This window comes from Syzygium oleosum, unplaced genomic scaffold, assembly GCF_021117445.2.
Source record: "Syzygium oleosum isolate NSW1041296 unplaced genomic scaffold, Sole_v2.1 Sole_v2.52, whole genome shotgun sequence".
NCBI classification, from domain to species: Eukaryota; Viridiplantae; Streptophyta; class Magnoliopsida; order Myrtales; family Myrtaceae; genus Syzygium; species Syzygium oleosum.
The window spans coordinates 160,806-175,246 of record NW_026607536.1 but is presented as its reverse complement, the minus strand read 5'-3'; the positions used below and the strand labels follow the sequence as shown (position 1 = coordinate 175,246).

Here is a 14,441-nt window from a genome sequence, read left to right as displayed (position 1 = left end):
GGAAAGGGAAATGATTAGAAAAGAGAGGATGTGGGGTCACGGCAAAAGCCACGAACCTTGGAGGAATCCAAATCCAAGTCAAATTTGCATGTTATGTTAATTAAACTGGCAAAATGCACTAATAAAGAAAAATTAAATTAAATCGGTCACATTGAAAGCAACTTCGTTGCGCATTCAACCTTTTCTTTGTCTATTATTATTATTATTATTATTATTATTATTATTATTTATGTTTCAATCTCGTTTTTCAAAGCCAGAAATTGAAGAGAGTTTGAGATGGCACAGATAAAAAAAAAGAAAAAACTGCTTGCCAAAAATTACATCTTCTTCTTGGATCTATAAAGATCAGCTGTACAACTTTGAATCACAAAGAAGACGAGGACAGCACAAGATTGAGAGCTCCAGACAGCCAAAGCGAAAGCCAAGAACAGCCATGGCAGCCAACCCCAACCCCAGCCCTCTCCTCACTCCTCACCAAATGGGCAACTTCAGCCTCTCCCACAGGTCTCTATCTGAGGAGCTATCTGTGCTGTTATTTGTTGTTGCTTTTGATCGCGAGGAGCGAAACGCACTGTCTTCCCCTGCTTCAGCATCAGCTTATCTTGCTTGTCCATTCTTCAGTTTATCAGATGTGGACCGCTCACCCGTGCTTGTCTCTTGATCTTAACTCGCCTTCTGTTTGCTTCGTGGTACGATATCGTCGCAGGATCGTGTTACCGCCACTGACGAGAAGCCGGTCCTACCGCAATATCCCTCAACCCCATGCCGTCCTTTACTACTCCCAGCGCGCCACCCCCGGTGGCCTTCTCATTGCCGAAGCCACTGGCATTTCCGACACCGCCCAAGGGTATTTTTCACCGTTTCCTTGTTTTATCTCTTTTTCTGGCTCTCCCCATTTGTGCACACAAGGCATTTCATTTTGGACTTCTGCCTTCAATAGTAGTTTGATGCAGCGTCGCCGTTATAATATGTGCTTGAAGGTATCCAGAAACGCCTGGTATTTGGACCAGAGAGCAAGTGGAAGCTTGGAAACCGATCGTGGATGCTGTTCATGCTAAGGGCGGAGTTTTCTTTTGCCAGATTTGGCATGTCGGCCGTGTTTCCAGCTATAGTAAGATAACCCCTCAATTTGTTTATGTACTGAAGAATATGAAAAACCTGAATTTTGATTCCCAGAAACTTTCTAAAACTCTAGTTTGAATTTTGATTCACTGTGTTCGTGTAGTTGTCATGGGTGAAAGACAAATTAAGAGGCATGTTGATGTGAAAACGAGTGTATCGGCATGTCATTTTTGCTTGAAACCGCAAGGCGGTCGATGATTGGAACAAGATATTGTCCAGTTGGCCGTGCTGTAATGCTTTCACGATGTATCTGCACATGCTCCTGTGCCATGGAAAAGGAGAAAACCCCAGCCAATTGTAAAACGGCAATTCCAAGAGGGGAGAGATGAATATATGGACAGATCATCGTCCGTCAGATACTTGTTTGTTAGACTATTCTCATGTCTCTGCTGGTGTTTTAGTTTGGAAGTCGTGGCAATGGATTTCAGTTGAACAGAGAAGAGACAGACTTTGAAAGAGAAAAGTGGTCATTCAATTTCACTGTGGTCCAAAAGAAAAAGATGCATTGGCTTTTTCTTTCTCCTTGTCTTATCTCATATGAAGTTGCATTGTCTAGCTTCTCCACATGTTAAATGCGCATCTTATGAAAAGGATTGTTGCAATCACAGGTCCTGAGCATAGTGCTTGAACTCGTGCGCTGCAGGTTTTCAGCCGAATGGTGAAGCTCCAATCTCAAGTACGGACAAGGGGGTGACCCCCGGACTCGATGGAGGGGACTGGTCCCCTCCCCGTCGTCTCCGAGTCGACGAAATCCTTCCCATCATCAACGACTTTAGGCTTGCTGCCCGTAATGCGATCGAAGCAGGTGAGAGGTTCTTATCCTATATTCACTGACCCGCGATAACCAGAATACTAAGGTTGTTGATACGAAGTGTTACTGTGCTTATATATACCGAGCGGTGACAGGATTTGATGGTGTGGAAATCCACGGAGCGAATGGCTACTTGATAGACCAGTTCATGAAAGACCAAGTGAACGATAGGACCGACGAGTACGGGGGGAGCCTGGAGAAGCGGTGTCGCTTCGCATTAGAAGTGGCAGAAGCAGTGGTGAATGAGATCGGAGCTGACAGAGTTGGGATGAGGCTATCGCCGTTTGCCGATTTCATGGAGACAGGGGATTCGAACCCGGATGCGCTGGGGCTCTACATGGCCGATGCACTCGACAAATGTGGCTTAGTTTACCTGCACGTGATTGAGCCGAGGATGGTCCCAACAGGGGTCAACCTAGAGACCCCACACAGCCTTCTCCCCATGAGGAAGGCCTTCAAGGGCACGTTCATCGCAGCAGGAGGGTACAGAAGAGACGACGGGAATAAGGCGATCGAGGAAGGCTACGCGGACCTGATAGCATATGGCCGCCTGTTCCTAGCAAACCCGGATTTGCCGAGGCGGTTCGAGCTGAATGCGCCGCTCAACAAGTACGACAGAAACACCTTCTACATCCCGGATCCGGTGGTCGGGTACACCGATTACCCATTCCTTGAGGTCCCAGCATGAAATCCAATATCCATCCACCGATGCTGCTCTGTATTTGCAGTGGATGAACTTGGCTGATGCACTGCACTACACAGCACACACCCCCCAAAGCTCCCTCCGTTCCGTTATTGTTTGGTATGATCCATCAATCTAATAAAATCAAGAAGAGGGAGTGTTTTCTTTGCCAGATTAATAAAAGTACTCAGCAGATTTCATCTGAAACAGAGAGTTAGTGAACAGGGAGAACCAATCGGTTGTTCATGTCTTTGTTTGGTAAGCGGGGATCTTGACGACACGCTACTAATTGCAGAAATTTTCAACATTAGGAACCAATCCGCATCCACCAGGAACCGGATGTCGTCGGAGTAAAATATTAAACTATGTGTCGTTTTGACGGAGCAGGTGAGCTGGGGAGGGAAAAGTACGGTCGACTGTCTTAAAAGCAAACAAACATAAGCAGCACCCAAGTGGGTACACCAAGATACGTAAAGCATAAGTAAGAAAACGGGTGGCTAAAACATTTTAAAAAATGAAAATGAAAATTAATGCATTAAAGGTTCCAAAATCGTAATTTTCGGCTTGGTTCATTGATTATGTAAACAAAAGGAAGGTGGTCAAAACAGAGAATTAATGAGCTGTTTGCATTCAAATTTGAAAGTATTAACTAGAATTCGAGATAAGTAACTTCTTCCTTCGGATCGATACGCAGAATTTCATGAAAATAAAATGATACTTATTCTTTCATTTAAGGGCTAAAACCACAAAAGATCTTGATACTTCCGTACTACATTTATCTTAAAATAATTTTTATGTCATCAAAAATCTCAAACAAGTATACCCGTACCACATAAACCCCAAAATAATTTTCATGTCACAGAAAAATTAGTGATTTTAGCACTTTTTCGGAACTCGAGGAAGATATTTGGGCAAAATTAGCAGACATCCCAATATAAGATTATGGTGATTTTTAGATTTTTTGAGACCCAAAAATTAGACTGGGGTAATCGTGGCACCGACGTATCGGTTCGAGAATTTAGGTGATGCAAAAATGAGATTAGAATCAACGTGGCATGGATATAATATTTTTGAGATTTTCGTGACGCAGGCAAACGTCGGGAACAATTTTGAGATATTTTCTGGTATCAGGCTCTGCCATTTATTGAAATGAACAAGATGAGAAATGGGCCAAGTGCCGGTCGTGTCTAGTCTTTGAGGTTTGCCAGTTCCATTCCGGCTGGCAACCAAAACCCGAGCCCCTCTCTTTTCTTTCAAATTTTCCGTTGTTATTATTATTAAATTTCGCAAGAAATGGAAAAAAGAAAAAAAAGAATTGGGAGGAATAAAATAATAGCAACCACAATAGATTAGATTACAGAGAGAGAGAGAGAGAGAGAGAGAGAGAGGAGTTGTTTGATTATTATTATTATCAAGCGAAGAAAAGAGAGCTCGGCTGCGGTGTTTTCAAATCAAAGTCTCCTCCTCTTCCTTCTTCTTCTTCGGCGTCTCGTTCGTTCCCAGTCGAGTCGAGTTCGCTGCTTCCCGCCGGCGAAGGTTCCATTCGTCCTCTTCCCCATCCGCTTCCACTGCCCTTCTCTCTCTCTCTCTCCTGAATGGCGAGGAGAGCCGAGGAAGAGTACGACTACCTGTTCAAGGTGGTGCTGATCGGCGATTCCGGCGTCGGCAAATCCAACCTCCTCTCCCGATTCACCCGCAACGAGTTCTGCTTGGAGTCCAAATCCACCATCGGCGTCGAATTCGCCACCCGCACCCTCCAAGTATGTTGTGTCCTTTAGATCTCCCCTCCCCCCTTCTTTTCTCTCTCCTTTGGCACCCCCTCCTCGACTTCGTCCCTTCCCTCTTCGCTCCCCTGCTCGATCGCTACGCCCACCTCCTGTTTCGGATTAGAGATGCACGGTCACTTGGTTCTTGAACTCGATCTCCCCTTTCTAACATCTCTTTTTTCTTTTTTCTTCCTTTTATAGTGATTCGCTGTCTGTTTATGCCTCCCTTGCTGCTTCTGAGTTGTGCCATCGTCGATGTTTCTCTTCCTTACACTTTCTCTTTACTTAGTTTCCTTTGAATCAGTCTGTGTTCACCAATCGTTGCTTTCTTTTATTGTTGTATGATGGGAAATTCACGGAATTGCTGTATGTGAAAATGGGTATGCTGCTAGTAAGAAACATTCAACCTGATTTGCAACGAAAGTCGGGCATTACTGCATTGGATAGCTTCTTAGATTTTTTTTCTTTCTTTGCCACCTGGGGTTTAATCACAATCGAGCGTTGTTGTTCCATTAGTATCGAATGTAGTCGCAAACGGCACCACCGGATTCGCATGCAACAAGAACCATTGGCAAGGTGATACTTGAAATCTGTCCCGTAATACAAGCCAGACCAGTGTAAATGTGATCCGAGTACATATCTGGAAATTTTACTCGTTCGTATTATTGTCAATAGATCGTGGCTGCACACTCTGTAGATTCAAGCCTTCGGGGTTTCAGAGTATTTTACTAAAGATGAATCCGCAATGATCTGTCGTCGTTCTTCCTCAGTCTCAGACTGGTGGTGCTTGAGAGTTAAAATATCTTCTTCCCCTTTTAACAGGAAGATGATCACTACGTTTCAACTTCTTTTCCAAGTCCATTTTGGTTAAGATTAGGTTGTTTCTTCTCTTCTTCCACGAAGCACTGCGTCTTACTCGACATGTAGTTATCCCAAAGTTCCTCCATGGGGAAGTAATCACCAGCGCCTGATTTTTGCCCTTTGATTGATCAGGTTGAGGGAAGGACTGTGAAAGCACAGATATGGGACACCGCTGGACAGGAGCGATACAGAGCGATCACCAGCGCCTACTACAGGGGTGCCCTCGGGGCTCTTCTAGTGTACGATGTGACGAAGCCAACTACTTTTGACAATGTGAGTCGATGGCTGAAGGAGCTGAGGGACCATGCCGATTCCAACATTGTCATCATGCTTATTGGGAACAAGACTGACTTGAAGCACCTTAGAGCAGTGGCTACCGAAGATGCTCAGGGTTATGCCGAGAAAGAGGGTCTCTCGTTCATTGAGACTTCTGCGCTGGAAGCGACGAATGTGGAGAAGGCTTTCCAGACTATTCTCTCAGAGATATACAGGATAATTAGTAAGAAGCCTCTGTCCTCAGAAGAGGCTGCACCAGCCAACATCAAAGAAGGTAAAACCATCGTAGTTGGCGAATCAGAAGCCAACACGAAGAAGCCATGCTGCTCTTCGTCTTGAAGATCATCCTATGGTCTTTTCCCTTACTATCGCGCTCCTTGTTACCTCAGTTTCTCTGCTGGTTTATATCATGTCCCTGATTTGTTTTTCTTCTTTTTCTTTCTTTTCCAATTTTTTGACTGCTTCCATGATTATTATTCGGTCATTTGACAATCTCTTGTGATGGCTTGAGTTATATTGTTCTACATGATGAGTTATAGGAAATTTTCCTCAGCTAAGAGTGTGTGTAGAGGAATATTGGAATGTTGAAGTGTGTACTGAGGGCGAATATTTAAATAGGGAGCTGTATGGTTCTCTTGTATGAGGAGGAAGACTTGAGAAACTCACTTCAATGCCATGTTCTTGTGGGTAAATCTCTAATGATGTGAAACAGAAACGATAACACAGAAAGCAAGGAAAAGTTTTAGGCTCTCTTGCTTTTTTGTGTTGACCATATTCTCTGCTCGTCAAGCTCATTAGGGAAAAGTTTTGCATCTTTAACTGTTGGATTACGGATTATGATGCGGAGCAGACGGCTTGGTCCTTTATTTAGTTGAATGGAAATGACCAATAACGATTTTGTTGTGAAATCAAATGCAACTTTGAGTTCATGGACGCTGAAGGCTGCTTGTATCCTCGACAGACTGAATTTTCTTCTCGTGTTCGTTGGGTTACTTGAAGAGAGAACAAATGGAAGCACTGAACTAGACGGAGCTTTTAAACAGACATGGTCTATGAAAGTGAGATAGCCCGAATGCATTTACATTGCAGGGAGAAGAGTGATGCCTGTGACAAGTAAGGACTACAGCACACGTGCTTATTTATAAGCTCAAAACTCTGTCCTAGACCCACGTCAGTGGCCCTGTGGCCACTCCATGAACATGGAAAACCCGGATTCCATGAGAAAGATATCCGAAAATTTCGACTTGGCCTCTAATTTAGAGTGGACAGAAGGGCATACTGGTCTCGCCCCTGTGGCTAGGGATGGTGAAGTGCCTCAACCTCCCTTCCTGTTTTTTCAGGTAACCCTCACACAAGAATGCCTTGGAGAACTTGTCTTCCACAGACCTGTTAACGTCGTGGACAAACACATCCGTCTCTCCATCTTTCCTATTCCTAGCCATCATACCAGCCGTGTATATCGCCGTCATCCTCCCTGGTGCCTCCTCATAGTATCCTGTTGGCGCATCAACCATGATAAGGTCCCACTGTTTCTCGTAAACTTCGGTTGGCAAGCCTTTGAGTGCGAGTTGGCACATGGAGTATCTAGGGTCGCTGACAACCATGCACTCCGGCACCTTCCCTACCTCCATTAGGTTATCCGCCTGGTTCACCTTGCTATCATAAGTCACGTGATATGACTCCAACATCGGAAACCTTCGTCTGATTTGCTCTATCCATGCCTCATCTTCTTCTAGGAAGATGGTTCGCCCACCGTAGTTGAGGGAGCTCCACATGAGGCTGTCGTGGCCGAGTCCGAACACGAGGAAGTTGCACGGGGATTTCTTTTTGAGGACTCGGGCAGTCACCGAGATCTCTTTGAGTGTTTGTTGAGGGGTGATGGTCGAGGTTGTGTAGTGGATGAGAGCTTGTGCTAATGGATTGGGGATCTTGGAACAAGTCGGCGAGCAGTCGGACGCTCTTGCCTCTGATGAGGCTTTCAGGGTGGAGTTTTGCGAAACGGAAGAGGAGACATCATGGGTAGACGAAAAGCTCGATCTCAAGATGAAGATAACGAGGAATGCGAGGAAGACGCCAAGGAGAAGGAACTTGTGGTTGAGGGGGTAATTGCCCTTGGCCTTCATGCTTCCCAGTTGTATCCCTCGTTTCGCTCCAGGAAGCAATAAAAAAAGAACTCTCTGCTGTCGCGAAACAAAAGAGAGGTTGAATCTCAGGTTATAGAAGGTAGGGAATCTTAAATGGGAGAAGATGGGACACGTAAGTTGTCATGCTTGGTTAGGAAGGGAAGAAACATCGGGTGATTTGAAGAAGACATGAGAGCTACCAGTAGTGCCAATGAAGCATTGTTGGTGGATCCGAAGTGATGATGTGAGTTTACCTTAGATTTCATATTCAGGTTGGTGTTATGGTAGGTTGGTCCGACGGCAAAACACTCCTTAGCATGGGACAAAGAAGGCGAATCATCCGAAATGCAATGCCCACTTCACTTCTCAACACAGCAGGAATCATCACAAACACCTAAACCTTTTTGCATTTTCAGTTCATTTAGAAGCGAGTTCATAGAGACAGCAAACAGTTTTCATGTCTCTGTCTTGCACTCTTTATTCTGACCATAAAAGGTAATATAAAAACAAGGAGTTATCCACACAAAATCATTTTGTAAATTGTTCTCTTGTAACTACATTATTACCAACACCAACTCCAAGTTGATGCTTTGGTATTGTTATCAAACAATAAAGCTAGAGCCAAATGAAAAAGTTGAAATGCATTGAATGTTCACTAAGTAACCCCCTCTAAATATATGTTTACAAGCAAGGATAATGTCTATTATACTTGAACATAGCACTGCTCGAAAAGAGTAAATTTTCGTATCGTTTATTATGATGAAGTAACATAATTTCTCATTAGGCACGTGTGAATAATTAACTCACCAAAATTCAATTGTCGTTGAAATTTTTTTATGTTTTTTTTTTCCGATTTTTGGCTAAAGAATGTCCTGAAGCTTTAGGCCTTTAAAAGTCAAGGAACATGTTTTATCTGTTCTTACATAATGCATCCAATAGACTTGACTAGATTGTTTAAATTTGTAATTTTGTAAAACATAAATAAATAGTCGTGGTACTTCAATGTTTAGCTCCTTTGTCTATTTCTATAGATCGCTGTGAACTTGTACTGTCGAGGGAATTATTGAGAAAATAGTTCGTTATTCTTATATTGCTCAAAGATAATTCTTTATTGTTTACTCTACTAAAAGTTAGCATTTCAAAAGAAAAAACGAAAGAAAGAAAAGAAGACAAAAATTGTAGCCGCTCTTCAAATCTTGGAGACGATCACTTGAGGGTTGGAATGAAATGCTGGCCCTGGCTTGGCTGGGTTACCAATTCCATATTTTGTTTGTTTGGACCCCAGTTTTTGGAACAAAACATCATATAAGAGCTTTTCGGGCTATCCGCGCTCTGACGTTTTCTTGATTTGGTGCGTGTTTTCAAGGATTCTTAGAGAACGGATCACCAATCCCTCGAACATTGTCAAATCTGGGTGTTATCATACGTTATATAAAAGTCACGAGAAAAATGTAAAGAGAGTAAAGAGTTCGACTGGTCGCAACCTAGGGATCTGTCTCTCGATGAAATGTCCATGCTTTGGTTGGTGAATTCAAGACCCTTTCACCTTTTTAGGCCAAATATGCAGATTTTGACAAACCCCATGGACGACCAAATCTGCAGAAGTTGAACTGTGAAAAGAAAAAACAAGAGACCGACAAAAAATTCTAAGTCAGAGAACAACTGCCATCTACATTAAACTGAAATTCCAACTACACATCAGGTGTTCAACACACAAAGACAACACTTCCAGAGTTGAACCTATATCTCCTGGCCTAACAATATACAAAAGACCAACTCTAATATAAAAGCGGGACACTTCCAAGTCCAACAGAAGTATAGACAGATCTATTGCTAAACAAAAAAAGAGGACGATATTTCCCACGCAAATCCGCAAAATGATAGTTAAGGTTACTGGCGGTGTCCCACGCCACCACTCATCCTCACCTGCAGCAAGTACACAATTAGACAAGTAGAGTTAATATAAACCAACAGAGAATCCCAGCAAGTAATGGATACTTAAGATGCGATTTTCATCACGATACTTGTTAGATAAGTTCACTTGAAGCTGGAGATGAAGAGTGGGTATTTGGAAGGACCAGAGGATTTTTTAAGCCCACATCCACAGAAACAGTCTGACTCGTACGGCAACCTTTTAGTACATACTGTTACAAAGGTACATGTACACGTACAGGAGTCGCACAATGCAGCTCATGCTGCAATTTTATGTTTACGGACATAATTGTTTCCCCCTTGATGAAAAAATCATGACTTTTCCTAATGAAGCTCTCTTTAGGTAAGCAGGATCATGAACAAAAAAGTCCAAATGTACACCACTCTGCTTTTATTTTATTTTTTTGGGCGCAGCTGGATCTGATTAATAAACATACAACACTCCAAATAAGCAAAAGAATAAGCAGCCAACACAGCATCGTGGGAAAGAACTTATTTGACATGCACCTCACACGCACAAGTGAAGGAAAAAAAGAAGTGCAAGGTCGTGCTTACCAGGAGAAATTGTTTAAACGTTCTTCGAATTCGTGCTGGGCACTTTGAACCGCTTCGTGCATGATGTCAACACTGGTTCTCAACATTGTGATTTCAGAATCTTTCTCCTCCTTCTCTGCTAAGGCTAGTATCAGTTCCTCTTGAAAATGCCTTATCTCCTTAATGATCTTTTCGACCTTTCCCTCGATTTTGACTCTCTCATTCTTAAGCCCTGCAATTTGAGTTTCAGCTTCATCCCACTTTTTGTCAAGCTTGTCTAGTCCATCTTTTATCGAAAGCAGCCGCGTCAAATGACTCTTGATCACTTGGGCATCAAAACCATGCACCTCCAATTCTACAAGGTCTTCCAAACAGGTAGCAAATCTACTTTTGGAATCAGTGATCTTCAATTTGGAAGCCATCTGTACTGTATTGGCAAAAGTCACCATCTTGGCAATGGCCAGTCCTTCACGAGATCCTGCCTTGGTATCACTTAAAGGTAGAAAATGAGGTGCTTGAGGGAACTTTTGGAATACTTCCAAAGATTCCACCGCTTTCCATATTGGTGAGGTTTTCACAAAAGGCAACGCAGGCCTTTTGTTTGGCCTAGTGTCACCCTCGGCTTCACCCTCAAGGTCCGCATCCTCCTCAAGCTGAATAACCTCTATTGCCTCATTCACTTGGTTCCCCCCACCAAGACGAGAATGTTCTAGATAAAACAAAAGCAAATAATTCCTTTCAAGCGAAACAACTCTTTTCCTAAACTGATTTAATTCTTGGAGAAAGGAACTGTAAAAGGCCCATGTGCTTACCAGATCTATCCAATATTTGAGAGTGCAATTCTTCGAGCAACAATCCTTTGACCCCTGAGTTGGTTATATGCCTTCCAGTGACATCTTCTACTACTTTCGCCACAGCCACACTATGCTTTTCAGAAGCTACAGCCACACTATGCTTTTCAGAAGATACAGCTAACATTTCAGCAGATGCATCTTGAGAACCTAAGAATGAGAAAATGGGAGAAAAATATGAATGAGAAAATGACCTGTGAGAACGTGCTGAATACAATGTCTCTCAACTCAGCTATTTATTCCCACAGTTGGAAGACTGTATATCATGAAGGCACATTTGGTTTGGAAGTCTCTCAACTCATTTACTCAATTGCATGATATCTTGTGAAGACACAGGATATGTCTTTGACACATGCTCCGTGTTATTCAAAATAAGAAGAAAAGGCATTGAATGTCAAACCTGCTTGGTGGAGGCTCAGAGAAAAACTTTTGATGGCCAGGGTATGTAAATATGTGTGTGAATGGCCGCAAGTTATTAGATGATTTACATCAAATCAAGCTATACATGCCAAAACCAAAGCCATTATTTGCTTATGTCAAAAGCATCTATCCTGGTACCAGCAAAGGAAACAAAATATGTTCGTGACAACACTAAAAGTATTCAGTTTCATTAATGCAATCTTCTTAAAATTATCATTAAATATTTCAGCAATGATTGGCGTCTGTGTCTACGAGGCCTTACCACTCAAATGTTCCACTGGAGTAATTGGGAAGCCCAGTCCATTGTCTGCAGAAGACGCGTCATCTGCTCTCTTCTTCTTGCCTACATAGTAATCCATCAATGTTTCTTGTGCAAAGAGAGCAAATACTTGTAGCTTAAAATGACTATACCTGTCGCTGAAGCATTTTCAGTCCTGGCATGTAACTTCACAAGTCTTCGTCTCTTTCCCAGCTGACTATTTCCCATATCCTTGCTTTGAGAAGTATTCTTTTTTTTATTAGAGGGTTCATTGAGCTGCGGAACAAGCATCCAGCAGGAGGAAGAAATAGATAATGGTTCAGTTGAAGCCATGGAGAAAAGATATTCATAGAAACATTAAATATGGAGATATGCACTAAGGGCGTCGAAATTGATGATAATACTAATCGAATCAGCCATGTTACCAGCTGCACTTACTGTTTTAGGCTTCTTGGGAGGGAGAAAAGACGTGGAATCATAGCCGGAGTGTTGCTGCTCTGTCTCCTTCTCACTGGACCCGACGGTAGAAGAAGTGAACATCTCATTCGGAGTTGATTGCTTCATTGAGCATGGCATAGGTGTGGCGACGCGAACTTCAGCATCCTCCCCAGAAATGGTGTTACGGCGTTTGGCAAGGGCAATCAGCTCATTGAGATGGTCAGAAAATTCCTGCAAGCAAGAATCAGAATATAAAGCACCAAGAATCGAACCACGCAAAATGGTGAGGACTGATAAATTTGGACAACCCCAACAGGACTGGAAGTCCCGGGACAGATTCATTTCTCTCTTCTTCTTCTTCTTCTTCTTTTTTTCCCCTCTTTTGCCATGAAAACCTGCCGTAAATATGGATTCTTAAAGCTGAGAGCCACTTTGGTTTGCAAGAACAGGAAATGGGCGAGGATGCTTAAAGGGGGGAAATCATGCAGGAAGCAACCTTCGCAGTAGCAGCCCAACAATGCCCGTGGAAATCGCAAAGTTGTTGGGACTTCACATCAATCAAACTCACGACATACCTTTACCCTAGGTTAATCCGAAAGGCGCGATACCTAAAAAAAAAAAAACCAAAAAAAAAACAAGACAACACGCAACGATGGCCATGAAAGGAAACAAACCCACGCGTCCATCAAAACAGAAAGGAAAGAGAGAAAAAGGGGGGGAGGGGGAGGGGGAGGAGGCAAATGAGTACCAGACATTTAGGGGGAAGACACCATTTGCCCTCGAGGAACTCCCAGTGCAGCCTCAATTGGTGGCGGGCGAACTCGAGGACATGCGGCGGGTCCTCGAAAGCCACCAAGTACCTGCCTTCCCCCGTGATCCTCGCGATCACTCCCGTCCACCACCCGTCCCGGTCGTAGGTGTCCACCACCAGATTCTCCTCCATGGCCACTTCCCCCTCCTCCTCCTCCCCCTCCTCTCCCGGAGGCAAGGGCCGGATGAAGATGGCGTCGCTGTACTCCCGCAGCGGGGTGTGGCCGTCCTCGGAGAGGAGGTTGGTGTACTCGATCAGGGTGAGCCGCTTCTTCTTGAACTTGGACTTGTGGTACACGGGGGGCTCCACGACCACGGCGTCGAACCAGGCGCCCTTGAAGCCCTGCTCCTTGCTGGTGACCTCCACGCGAGACCCTTTGCTCCAGTAATCCGAGCTACCCATCTCCTCCCTTCCGCACCAGAAATGCCGGAGACTGCGATAACCCAAAACGGGTCGAATTCCTCTGCGCAGGCGAAGGCGGAAAAGCGCGATGTGGGCTTTTGTTTTGTAGAGCACGCAGCAGTGGTGCGGGGAGCATCTGACGATGCACACGCGCTTGCTGTGGACTGTGGTGGCGACTGTGGAGTCCAGCTCTTCTTTTCCTTTTTTTTTTGGTTGTTTGGGGGGAGGGTCAAGGGAAAAAACCACTAAAAACCTCAAACTTTATCACTTGTGACACATTTACCCCGAACTTTTTTTTGTATCATGAAAAACCCCAAACTATGCAACTTGTAACACATTTACCCAAATATACTATAGCCTAGGGCATTTTAGTCTTTTTCCCTTTTTCTATTTTTTTCTGCTTTTTTTTTTCTTTTTTCCGGCAAGGGTTGCCCTCGCCTCGCCGACGTCGGGCGAGGGACCCTCGCCCCGCCCAGGCGAGGCGAAGGCTGCCCTCGCCTGGGCGGGGCGAGGGCTGCCCGCCGGCGTCGGGCGAGGGCTTCCCTCGCCCCGGCCAGGCGAGGGCAGCCGGCAACCTCAGCCCCCGCCGGAAAAAAGAAAAAAAACAGAAAAAAAATAGAAAAGGGGAAAAAGACTAAAATGCCATAGGTTACAGTATATTGGGGTAATTGTGTCACAAGTTGTATAGTTTGGGGTTTTTCTTGGTACAAAAAAAAGTTCGGGGTAAATGTGTCACAAATGATAAAGTTTGGGGTTTTTAGTGGTTTTTTCCCGGGGGTCAAAGATCATCTGACAGTTGGTGCTCTAAAATTTTGTATTAGTAATTTTTTCTTATAATTTTTTTGGGTCAACTTTTATTAGTGATCCAAACATGTATTCTATTTCAATTATGTTTATAATGACCCTGAGAGATTTGTTGAGGTAATATTTGTGGATAATGCCAAACAAACGGATCTGATGTGATAATAAATACGTGACGCTCTTAGTCACCTTAGACTTTTAATCGTAATGCATGTTGGATACACGGAATTTTTTGATGATAATGTGGACGGATAATATTGTTGGATCCATATAAAAGTGTGCATATTGATGAGACAAATTTAAAAAAATTGGAATTTTTGTTGGGACAATCACTAAGGTTAATGTAGCGTGT

General features: G+C 43.7%; 4 protein-coding genes across 4 annotated transcripts; 2 read left to right on the top strand and 2 right to left on the bottom strand.

The window, feature by feature from the left end:
• The first annotated feature begins 353 nt into the window (after positions 1-353).
• On the top strand, positions 354-2,822 carry LOC115679733 (putative 12-oxophytodienoate reductase 11). Its single transcript, XM_030603416.2, has 5 exons — positions 354-504; positions 707-847; positions 981-1,111; positions 1,766-1,927; positions 2,029-2,822. The coding sequence occupies exons 1-5, from the start codon at positions 434-436 to the stop codon at positions 2,619-2,621; spliced, it is 1,098 nt and encodes a 365-aa protein (XP_030459276.1). The 5' UTR covers positions 354-433; the 3' UTR covers positions 2,622-2,822.
• A 1,214-nt stretch (positions 2,823-4,036) lies between these two features.
• LOC115679736 (ras-related protein RABA2a) lies at positions 4,037-6,210 on the top strand. Its single transcript, XM_030603424.2, has 2 exons — positions 4,037-4,375; positions 5,375-6,210. Exons 1-2 carry the CDS (start codon positions 4,211-4,213, stop codon positions 5,855-5,857), a joined length of 648 nt encoding a protein of 215 aa, XP_030459284.1. The 5' UTR covers positions 4,037-4,210; the 3' UTR covers positions 5,858-6,210.
• A 337-nt stretch (positions 6,211-6,547) lies between these two features.
• LOC115679735 (glucuronoxylan 4-O-methyltransferase 1) lies at positions 6,548-7,763 on the bottom strand. The gene has a single exon (XM_030603423.2). It carries the CDS (start codon positions 7,639-7,641, stop codon positions 6,775-6,777), a length of 867 nt encoding a protein of 288 aa, XP_030459283.1. The 5' UTR covers positions 7,642-7,763; the 3' UTR covers positions 6,548-6,774.
• Positions 7,764-9,289: 1,526 nt separating this feature from the next.
• Positions 9,290-13,459, bottom strand: LOC115679723 (DUF724 domain-containing protein 7-like). The gene is made up of 7 exons (XM_056307353.1): positions 12,824-13,459; positions 12,076-12,306; positions 11,790-11,913; positions 11,631-11,721; positions 10,920-11,056; positions 10,129-10,816; positions 9,290-9,567 (listed from the first exon to the last, which is right to left on the bottom strand). Exons 1-7 carry the CDS (start codon positions 13,286-13,288, stop codon positions 9,564-9,566), a joined length of 1,740 nt encoding a protein of 579 aa, XP_056163328.1. The 5' UTR covers positions 13,289-13,459; the 3' UTR covers positions 9,290-9,563.
• Positions 13,460-14,441: the final 982 nt, after the last annotated feature.